Source organism: Scedosporium apiospermum, assembly GCF_000732125.1.
Source record: "Scedosporium apiospermum strain IHEM 14462 chromosome Unknown SEQ_SAPIO_0108, whole genome shotgun sequence".
In the NCBI taxonomy this organism is placed as follows: Eukaryota; Fungi; Ascomycota; class Sordariomycetes; order Microascales; family Microascaceae; genus Scedosporium; species Scedosporium apiospermum.
Window position 1 is genome coordinate 158,724 of NW_015971809.1, and position 11,801 is coordinate 170,524.

Below are 11,801 nucleotides of genomic sequence, written 5' to 3' on the forward strand. Positions count from 1 at the left end.
TGCCGACGTTCGGGATAGGTTTTGAATGTAGCCGTTCCCAGTAAGTGATCCAATTCAGCAGCGGGCGACGGTGTAATAGCACCACTGTTTATGCCAGATCGTCCTGGAAGGTCTCCTGAATTGATCTGACTAGGAGAGCTTTTCTCTTTGGCGGCCGCCTTAGCCATTGCCATTGCTCTCCGATACGCCTTAGTGTTTACGACAATGCTGTCGAAATCAAATTCCGTTTCACCTATAGACCCTGTGTCTCCAAATATGGTGTCGACATCCCTTCGCGGCGATAGAACCGAGTCGGCAAGGTATAGCTGTGGATTGATCTGCCTCAAACGACGCAGCATCGGTCGCCTGTTGATCAAGAAACGTTTTCTCCTTTCCAATTTGCTCGAGTATCTCGTCGATAGACTCCCTTTACATATCAATTTAGCACGCTGCCGAAGACTAACGAACTCATCGCAGTGGATCTATCCAATAACGCAGAAGAATACTTACATCTAGAGTAATTGAATCAAGAAACCCACAGCCACTTGCTGCCCTTGAAGCAATGAGAGATATCCTTTCATCTCCGCCTCGTTCCAGACTATCGACGCCTTGTTCCGCCATCTCGAAATAATGGACGGTGTTGGACCTGCATCAGCGGCGCACAGCTTGTCAACCGTGCTCTCTAGGCATGAGAGCACAACATTGCACCCGGTCAAGGTCGTGTCGAGATTCATAACGACATCCACACGCTCCCGAATCGTTTTATTTCGTAAAATCAGTCCTTGGAGCTGGTGAAGACCCGTTTTGATGGCAGTACACTGCGACGAGAGCGCGGTTATGGTAAGGTGAGCATTTTGAAATCTGCCATGCAGCGATTCGAGGCCCATCGCTGTTCGCATGCTCACGGCGGCGATGCCAGTGACAGCGGATACAATAGAGAGAGGATCCATGCTATTGGCAAATCTTGTTATTCTGACGGCCGTAGGTCTGTTCTGGAACCTAAGCTTTAGCCAGGCGGTGCGTCGTTGATCCTGAACATGAGATGATTCTTTGGGTCTGATGATTTCGCCTCATAGCCCGATGAGGCTTAGAGGTAGGAATCCCCGCCTGCATTGACCCAATCAGGGCCTCCCTGCCAATCTACCAAAATCGAAGTGGAAAAAGGAGCTATGGAAAGGAGAAGGGTACCCCAGTACGTACTACATACAACTGCGCGAGACCGCAAACGGTTTTACCCAGCTCTCACCATATCAGCCCTGCGAAATAAGCCGTCCACGATCGTAGATGAAGGGATATGAGCTGTATTCCTAGGCATATTCGTATTCCTTTAATAGAAAGACTCAATGTCTTGATTGATACCAATCAAATAAACGGACAAGCGCATTGGTGGAGGTTTCAAAATGTTACCATATAATATAATGCGTCTCGAAATCGCCGGGCACTAGGAAATAACAATCTGCTTCTTTCAATCTCTGGTAACGGCAACCCATTTACCGCATATCTAACATTCTAGCAGAGCTGAGGACTATTTAAAGAATGGAACTCTCTCGAGATGATGGCCCGACACCCAGAGCTCCTTAACTTTCATCTCGGAACCTGAGAACTGTATAGTGCGGCCCTGTTCCCAAGGTTCAGCATTGAGCACCCTGAGCGGGAGATGTATCAATTCCATGCATCTCCGCTGGCAACTTGCACGTCTTCTTGCTGCAGAAGCAGTTGTGCCCATAAAAACATTTCGAATCCCTGCACGCTAACCCGCGATGGCAGACTTCGCTTCTCACAAGTTGCCGAAACGCCAGTTTTTCGGCATCTGAAAGGGATCCATGTGTGTAGTTAAGAGGACAAGGACCACGACGGACGCACTCTCCGCGTAGGTGGTACAAGCGGCAGAATCGTATTTTGCCGTTCTTTATCATTTGGTTAATGGTGGCCACTGCTTGCTGACTTGGTTGAGGCAGTCCGAAGTCCACACGTTGGCCTTGGGAGTTGATGATCAGGGTATGGCCCGAATCTTTTTCAGGTGGTACAGATCCACTGACCAGCACATTGAGTAGTTGTTGCGTTGCCTGCGACATTAGTTGAGCACGGCTGGCCCATGTAACTGGTGATTGTCCATTAACTACTACAGTTGGAGCGGCGGCTGGACCAGTGGACGGGGGCGGCGGCGAGTTTTGGTTGTTCTGGCTCAGCGGGCCATCTCGGAAGATGCCTGGAAACCTGGTAGTGCCAAACGGGAGGGCGAGTAACTCGTTCCCAACTTTATACGACTGAAGAAGCGTCACTTTCTTCACAATGTCACCATCATCGCGATAGTTGTCCAAGAGTCTCGTGTAGTTATTGTCGTGGCAAACTCCAACGATGATGTGACGACAAGTCGGGTTGGTAATAAACTGATTGAAAACGACTGTGGAGAGAACGATGAGCATAGTTTTGATCGCAAGAGTCGACGTAATATCTTCCCCAATATGGAAAAACTCACCCCTGATCTTTTCATCAACTCTGTCTTTTCCCCGACTCACAAACACGAAATCGCTCGTTCCAAAGGTATTGGAAAAGCCTTTGGCAAACTCAGTAGCAGCAGAGGGCTGCAACGACAACTTCTGTAGAGCGCCCGGCAACCCATCACCATTCGCGATAGCCTTGATTACGACAGGGAATTCCGCCAAAGCAGGGTCCTTTTCACGAAGATGAGACTGCACGGCAACTCTCAAGTCCACGGCGGCCTTGCGACCACCTTCAAGTCCGGAGTAGTACTCACTGCGGAACTGGAGCTAAGAGTTAATATTGTGTGATGGAGGGTTCAACATGGAGAGGACTGAACGATGTATTCATCTGGATCCGCATCCAGCAACAGCAAAACAAAAGAGCTCCGATCCTAATATTCGTGACCGGGGAGTAAATGAGAAATTCATGTAGTTCAGGTATCATACAACTTCTTTCTGGAGACTCTCACATCGAGACTGCCACTCTTCTGCCAGTATCTGGGCTTGCTGTGCACCCATATCCATCAACTTGTCTCTCGAGCTCTCTGTGCTTGTCAACCAAAAGTTGAAGCTCACTCTCGAAAGCCTAGAGGGCACAGTCAGTAGCTGAGGATCGGGAGATGTTTGTCATTAGACTGGACCAACCTTCATCCACTCCAGCCTTTCCTCATCCCTCTCTCTGAACTGCCTACCACGGGCAGAAAACTGGTCCACAAGGCCTCCCGACATATTAGCAACAAAAGCGAGGACCACAGCCCTCCTCCAAGATCACGTAGTTTGGTAAAAATGTAAACGGATTCAAGGCATCAAGAAGAGGGGTTCTGGCCAGTTAAATGCAATAAGCGACTGATTGGTTGGGGGCGGCCTGTGGCTTAAAAAGTGCAATGCATAAGGGTGTTGGCCCACTGCCATTCACCCACTGAAACATTTCCTGGGGCCGCGAAATAGGCCCGACCCGTCGATGGCCCACGAACGCTTTGCTGGCTCCTGTGGAGTTGGCCCAGCTTGGCCCACCCGGTCTCCCCAACAGCGGCCAATTCTGCTATTGTAGTATTAGGACGAGTGAGAGCTAGGAAAATGTCCAAGTACCTGCCGGTCTGCTTTCTGGTCAGTTAGACTGGCCTCTTCTGTCCCAACGATAGGTAGGTCGGCTCGAGGTCGGGCGGCCCCCCATTTTACTCAGCCCCAAGCGTCACAACCCCCAACCATCACCTGAATTTATGCACTCTTTTTGCAGTGTCATGGTGATCTTCGGCGAGTTTTCCTGGCCGTCACACTGTTCAAGAGACAATTCAAGTACTACTCACGCCCTACTGCCAAATGCATACTATGGGGATCTTGCTGGACCGCCTCAGGAACTCCTAACAGACACTCTTTGAACCTCTAGAGCAGATTGAAACCAAAGAGGGCCACAATAGTGCGGATTTCTTTGAAGTATACATGGTCAGAATGACAGTAGGAAGCAATTTTCTTTCTCATGTCACCTCATTAATCTCGGTCTGAAATCGGACGCGCGCGAACCTACAACTCATGTAGAACTGCACCTGCCCTTTCTCTTATTCCATGTAACTGCAGTTGTGGGGTGCCAATCTCCAAGGCGATCCACACAGCGGTAGACGAGGAGGCCACTTATTTCTACAGTAGCACGGAATTCTTTTGGGATCACGGGCTTCACCACCATACATCTCGAGGATCTGATTCGCCAGTTCCAGTTGCTGTCTAAAGTTGAATATACTCCAGTTTGCTCCTCAATAGGTATTCTTCCCTCTGGTGATACATGCAGCTCTTCTCATTACTTGCCGATGGGCATTCCCGACTCCTCGTATCCTACATTGGTGACATAATATCAGATCTGAACCCTAGCTACAGAAGATCGCTTGCTATGCTGGCTTGTGCATTGCCTCCCTGTCCTCATCCTTAACACTACCAGATCGACGCCCCGCGTCCACTGCTAGTTAGGCTGCTTCCGATATCTGCATCATGAATGTCTCCATATTTGCCGTCCCCTTCCTCTCCTGATCGCGTATCGTCCACTTCTTACCAGACCTTAACGATAGCGACTGGTATGGGTCAGTTGACATCCACTTAGACCACTTTCGAATCACAGCGACAGCCTCTGCAGATGGCACCTGAAACCACTCCAGGTGTTGCTTCATGCACGCGCGGCAGTAAATTCTGATCCTCCGATGTGCCAGGTCTTCATGGCAGAGCGCCTCGACACGGTGAGCATGCTGGACCATCGCAACGGCGCCAGAAGCGGTGGGATATAGGATGTGGGGTTCTCTATTGCATTCGAACCTCCACTCCTCATGTCGTTCCTCGACCGAACGAGACGTGTACCCAATTTTGACGAAGCCCGGATTTCCTGGAACATCAAATGCATAGACGTAACCATCTTTGAGGTCTTCTGATTCCAATTCGTCCTTCACTTTCTGCCTTGTCCTATGGAGCCGGGAATCTGCCAGGGCGTCGTCCCTAGCAATGACGTGGAAAGGCGATTCATCGTATTTGTCCTTCCAATATCTGCTGGGATGGCATCGGAAGTCTGGAGAAGTCGATTTCCCGCTCCATGAGGCAGAACTGCTAGTGCTGTTTTTGCCCAAGCCTGTCGAAGACCTTGGAGTGCTTGGGGGTTTAGAAGGACTTCTCACCACTCTGGACTCAGCCGGTGGCTTCCCTCGCATTGCCCTGATTGCTGACTTCCATCCTTCCACTCTGTCGAAAGAATTCTCCTGGTGCCAGTAACAGTGCATATTGGCCTCGAGAACTTTGAGCCACCACTCGAGATCGGAGTCGTTCTGGTAGGTCTCTGGTCTCACAATCTTCTCAATCGTGTCCCTGCAATTCTGCACCTTTTGCCCGCCGATCTTCTGCCTGCATCGCACCTTCGAGCGCGAAGCTATGGCGGTGCAGGTAACTCTTTCTTGCCAGCTCCCCCAAAACTCATCCGACTCCAGGTTTAGCAGGTTCTTGATTTGTTCTTCAATCGATGGGGGAGAGTCCGCCTTGGTGGCTTTTCCGACGGGGAACTCTTTTCTCCAGCTCTTGATCCGAGGATTTTTGAAGCGGTCGCAGTCGTGATTGCGGCAGTGCCAGAAGCTGGCCAGCTCATCCAATTTCGCGTCCAGCTCCGGGGACGCCTGCGTGAGCTCGACCATAGACGCGAGCCGGGGCCCAAGCTGGGGTATTTTCGCCGACTGGGTGGACTTCCACCCACAAGGATCTCCATTCCGCTTCTCGGCGCCGCATATATCACTGTCGAGACCCAATCGACTCTTCAGGGCTGCGACTTTCTCCCTCTCCGTGTCTTTGGCCGACTTGGCAGGGGCAGCGGGCTTTGACGGGGCAGGACGCGGCGTTGGGGGTGGGCTCAGGGCAGCCGGAGGGACAGTGCTGACACGGCTTGCGACATTGAGCGGGGTAGATTTGGTCGGACGCGGCGAAGTCGGAGGACTGGGGTACGGGACGGCCGATAGACTCGGCTTCCGGGGCGGCACCGGTCCACTCGTGCCGGCCGACATCTCGCTCCGCTTTTCTTGCGTTGTTTTGAGAAGTTTGGTGATACAATATGCCAAAAGGATTGGTAAAAAAAACTCGCTGCTAACGCTGCTGACTTGCCTACTAGCCAGCAATGGGTGACTAGAAATGAGCGGCGTGGGTGGCAATAAGTACCTACCCGGCAGAGGGCTGCTGGAGGACTCGACGAACGAGAGGGCTAGAACCGTGTAGGGGTTCGCCTCCTAGGATCCGGGAATAGGAGCCAATCAGTGATCAGAGGGCAAATTAGACGCCTGCTGCCTGCAGTCCGACCCGACATCTTGTCGAATGAGCGACAAATGCGCCATGTTTGTCACAGCCCGATGAGGCTTGGAGGTAGGAATTCCCGCACGCATTCATCCAATCAGAAGTCCCTCGCCAATTTGAGCTGAAGTGGAAAAAGTAGGTTAAAAGATATCCAGGGGTGTCTCCTCAGTACTCAGTACGTACTTCGTAGAGACGACAAATGGTTTGAACCAAGCTCACAAGCTCTCCAAGTAACCCAACTTAGCCCGATGTCCACAATCGTAGATGAAGGGAGGCAGCCTATAGTTCCTAAGTATATTTGCATTGTATTAGCATACTCCAGTCGTTGCGGCGTTTGCTTTACATAAATTATCCTTTTAGTTTTTGTTCACCAGCAATAATAATCCTGTATCCTAAACATCGACTTGAAAATAGCAGACACAATATGGACGGTCCTGATGAAGGTCCTTGGATGTGGCGGAGGCGAAATAGATCCAATGATCTAATGATACCCGGCGTTGCTTTGATACTAACTCCTAAGCCACCGCTTTTCAATTTTGCAGAGTAGGATTCCACCGTCTACGTAAGCCACTAGCTTCACGTCCGCCCAGTCCTTGTATATCTATAGTTCAGGTCAGCATCTCTTCAAAGGCTGCGCATCTGGGATGGATTGACCTCAGAGACTCCCAGCAGCATCAACTTCTTTATGACTATGGATGTGCTGACGCAGCCAATGATAAGAGGAATTAACTGGCCCGGAGAGCCGATGTCATTAATACCTTCAAATCGATTCCACGACAAGGTGAGCTCTACGCTTAGGATGAACCAAACAATGGATAGGACAATCCCGATATTCCAAAGGACGCAGAAGGCTCGAAGCCCTGTACTGCGATGTCCGATGATAGGTTAGTAGTGGCACGGAGCACTCGAGAGGAAAATTTACTTTGCATCTCTCCAAGATAACACCCGGCCTCGTGTTTCCCTTCGCCCTTCAACGGATACCTTTCCCGTGCCAAGTGACACACAAGCCTTTACCACGTCCGAGAACCGTATCGATACCGTCCAGAACTCTAGAAAGTCCATAAACGTCCCAAACTGTGGCGTTAGTATCGAGAGTGCACCATACGGCACTGGCGCCGATGAAAGAAAAGCGGTCAGTATCCTCAGCGGTATACTTTCTTTCTCGAGAACTGCGTTGATACGATCCAATGCCGACTTCATATTCTGCGCAGCCTCTGGGAAAACACAATGCAATGCATCTCTATAGAGAAACATGAGGGCGTAGGCGTGGAGACGTATAATAATCAATGCTAATCCATATGCTGGTGGGAAAACGACGATCGTGATGATGACAGCTGTAGTTTGTCCTAGTTTGATCATCGGCTCGCGCAATTGCTGCCTAGAGAACATGAATATGGATGGCGGATCACAGCCACTGGACATAGTGATGTTGGGCACAACACTGAACCAGAAGATGAGATTAAACACAGTGATAAGACTTCCTGTAGCGGTTCTCCACGCAACTCCGGACCACGAGAGGTGTTTTGGCTTCAGTGGTGAGAATATTGTAAGCGGGAACTGTGTGGCCCCCAAGGAGAATTTCATGAAGTAAGCTAGAAATGGCGAAATCCCTTGATGCTCATGGTTATTGTTTATTTGCGGCTTCTGAATTGATGCAATGATATCCCTGAAAACCTTCCCGAGCGTTTCCAGAAAATGTAACAGGCGTGCCGGAGTAAGAAATTGCAAGCGCACTCCGAACGTACTGAGGTTTGTGACGAGGAACCCAATTGTGAGTTGAAGCATGACGTACATCTCTATAGCCTGCATGGTCCCCGATTGCGCTGAGTGTATGGTGGCAATGATGATGGCAAAAACGAACGTCGAGTTAACATCGAGGATGGACTGGGTCAAGTCCGGATCGAGCACAAGACTCAACCAAGATGAGAGCCATTGGAGGTAAACACCCATCCTAATACCGAGACCATAGAAGTCAGGGTTGCCTTGAAGTGGTGGGCACTCCTGTATAATGCTAAGGGGAGGATCTGACATCCTCGATTGAGTTGATGTGAAGCCGTCTTCCGGGGTCTGATCAAGATTTCCGTGCGCTCAGTTGGAAGCCTCCTTGTCAGGCAGGATTACCTCTAAAGTCTAAACTACTAGCTTGTAGCGATTCACCGAACCGGGTAGAGGCGGAAACCGGATCCTGTCACGGCGATGCAAACCCTCGGTCTGAAGGTTCCTGTAGGAATCCAGTGCTGTATGTGGATTCCAAACTCCGCATGAGCGAAGATAGTTTGGCGCAGCGATTCGCGCCCATCACGTGCAGTTTATCTGCAGGAGGCTGTTGATGTGATCGTCGATTGGACGCGGGGGCCGAGCTGAGGCAGTGAGGGCTGTGGCTGTGGCAGTGGGCGATCAGGGTCAGGCCAAAGTTGTGCATGATGGCGCACACATTTTTCCAGATCGTTCCCAACTCCAGCGACGTTGCCGATTCTTTTCAGGTCCCCGTGCATGCACAGGTAGCGCGTAGCGGTGCCTGTCGAGCTTTTTAGCGTCCGCCGAGGACGTCTCCGGATCAGTCGCGATGGCTGCCGCAGATGCCACGGCCATGATACCCGCAGACAGTCTCACGGCGGCGCATTTTAACATGCAATCTTTGGTCACGATCCTATTCATCGTGGCCAGGCCCCGAGGGCCAGGATAGCATTACTTTGCATCACCAAGACGAGGGTAAATACAAACTGATTAAACACGTCTAGGAAAGGAACAAGGTGCATTGTGTAGGGTATCGACAATATTAACTAAATTGGTATCGTAAATGGTTGTCTCATGTCCTCAGTGTCGGCATCATGGACCCCTCCGCCTGACTAAGGCGGAGGGCAAAAAGAATAAGAGGTGTAAGAAGACAAAAATATTGTAAAGAAACAGAACTGGCTCTTCGAAGAGAGTCAAATCCTCTAATACCCCTGCCAAATCTAAACATCGCCAAACTCCCAAACCGCTCTCCACAAGTTCTTTCCCAGTTCAGCGGAGAGTTCCCTGCTCTCGAATCGTGTTTATACCGCGTCGACGAACAGCGGGTTGGATCGGCTATTGGCTACAACCACCGTTGGTGTAGCCAACGCCCCGATTTGAACAGGCACAGGTGACGCAGCCGAGTTCGTAACGGAAACCTTCAGAATTGAGCTTCCTAGTTGCTGAACGGCCACCCTGAGGGGGCTGGCGCCATCCTTGCGGAATTGTTTGACTTCGGCAAGCAGGAGCGCGAGGGCGATGAGGATGCCCAGTTGGACGAGAAAGGATAGAAGGCGCAGGAAATTTGCGAAGACAGACGTGGGGCGAGATTCAGCCATCGTGAAGCAGGTCTGTCGAGATCGTGTGGATTGGCTGCGATTTCTTCTGACGGTAGGGCCGTGAGTGTCTCTTTCGTGCTGCACGAAGAGGATGAAGGCTTGAGGGAGAGATTGGGGCGAAAGAAGCTGGGGAGCTGGCTTGCCGGTCGCGAGATGAGGAAACACGCGATCATAAATAAACTGTGAAGTCTATTCGTTCACAGCCTTGAGGTACAGTAAGACTAAAAAAGTTTCGATCACTTTTTTAATTACATAACGCGAACGCATCACCCACTTTACCCATCCCCAACTTCAAAAAATCACATTACAGCCAGAAATAGCTCCAGAAAGAAGAAAAACACATCATTCACCTTGTCACAACCGCATGTGGTCGGACAGTAGGGCCGGGCGGTCAGACCCGGCAGAAAAGGGTAAACTATGGAAGATCGCAAGGATCACGGGAATACAGATCACCCGTACTCACGGTGATCCACCAGTGATCCGGATCAACCAGGATCACGGTGAGCCAAAGTGATCCTGGGAGAGCTTGGAAGGAAATGTCTATATAAACTGCAGGCTCTGCTATATATCCAGTTTATCTTTCAAGACTCTCCAGTAGTCAATTCAAGTACAACTACACCCCTACACTTAAATATATACTTCTCACCCATATCTTGTAAACACTACTTAACTACTTTACTCTACTACTAACAGATAACTACCTTAATTTTATTACTAGTTATATTTACCTAATACTATTAATAAGCTAGTATTAAAATTATAATATATTAACTATTTCTATTTAGTAAGTAACTTTATTAAATAGAATTAATATTTAAAAATTATAGTATCTATAAAGAAAAAGACTTTTATTAAATTAGATAATAAAATTAAGATATTAGAAGCTATAGGTTTTACTATAGAAGCTAAAGAGGACTTTAGTAATAATAAGGAAGAAGATAACTATATTATATTTATTAAAGAACTTTAGGATAATATATATAAATAGTAAAATAAATTAAAAGATATTAAAAACTTTACTATCTAATAATAAGATATTAATATTTAGATTAAGTAGTAAATTATTTAATTAAAGTGAATAATCTAGTAGTTAAATATTAATATTATAGTTAGGGGAAGTAGTATTTTCTCTATATCTATTATATCTATAGTATCTAAATTTAAGATTATTATATTAGAAAAGTATAAAGGAAACTAGTAAAAGCTATAAGGGTTTTTAATTTAGATAAAAACCTTTTTATAATATTATAGGGATTAGTTTTATATTAAAGCTAATAAAGTTACTATTATAGCTTAATATTTTATAGGTAATATACTTATTTAATTTAAGTTAACTTTCTAAGATTATTTAAAAAATAATAAAATTAGATAATAAATTAAAATTATTAAAATTTTTAAAAACTATAAAATCTTTAAAGATAACTTTAAAGGAGTTTTTAGGAAACTTAATAAATAGTAAGTTATAATTTAATAATTTAAGAAGTTATTTTAAAAAAGATCTATAATTAAATATATTATTAAGTTTAAATAGATTATTATATATCTTAATTAGAAAGATAATCTTTTAATAAATTATTTTTATAATAAATTTAAAGAAAAAGTTAAAGATAAGTTTTATAAGTTTAAGAAATTAATATAATTAATTAAATATATAGAAATTATTATTAAGATTAATAATTAATTTTATGAATAGTAATAATAGAAATATAGATAAAATATTATAATAAAAGTTTATAAACTTTAAATCTTTATTAATATAAAGTAGAAAAGAAATAATAATAATATTTTATAGAGAACTTATTTAAGATTTATAGAATTAAAAGCTAATAATAAAGAAATTATTTTAAAATTATTTAAAAATAAAATTAGTAAATATTATAAATATAAATAATTTAAGTATTATATAAGGGAGTACTAAATAAAGTATAAGCTTAAACTAAGCTATAAGAAGTCTAATAGAAAGAAGTTTAGATTTAAATTAATATTAGAAGGAAAGATATAATAATTTAAAATTAGTATAGTTAATTATAAGTTTTTATTGTAGATTATATACTATAATAATAGCTATATTACCTATTAAGATAAAAAAGATAGAGCTAAATAATATTTTAAGAAACTTAAAACTTTTAGAATAATAAAGTAAGAAGAAATTATAAAAATCTTAAAAATTAAAAATTAGATTAAGGAAATTATAAAAGAT

The 11,801-nt window shown here is 45.8% G+C and overlaps 1 protein-coding gene and 2 pseudogenes across 1 annotated transcript; all 3 read right to left on the bottom strand.

Annotated features, from left to right (window-relative positions):
• Window positions 1-1,891: 1,891 nt before the first annotated feature.
• On the bottom strand, window positions 1,892-3,191 carry SAPIO_CDS6877 (uncharacterized protein; the record flags this gene model as incomplete). The annotated part of the gene is made up of 5 exons (XM_016788863.1): window positions 1,892-1,957; window positions 2,019-2,383; window positions 2,459-2,750; window positions 2,992-3,048; window positions 3,108-3,191. The coding sequence occupies 5 exons, from the start codon at window positions 3,189-3,191 to the stop codon at window positions 1,892-1,894; spliced, it is 864 nt and encodes a 287-aa protein (XP_016641500.1).
• A 1,226-nt stretch (window positions 3,192-4,417) lies between these two features.
• SAPIO_CDS6878 lies at window positions 4,418-5,983 on the bottom strand (annotated as a pseudogene; the record flags this gene model as incomplete).
• A 3,321-nt stretch (window positions 5,984-9,304) lies between these two features.
• SAPIO_CDS6879 lies at window positions 9,305-9,601 on the bottom strand (annotated as a pseudogene; the record flags this gene model as incomplete).
• Between the last annotated feature and the right edge of the window lie 2,200 nt (window positions 9,602-11,801).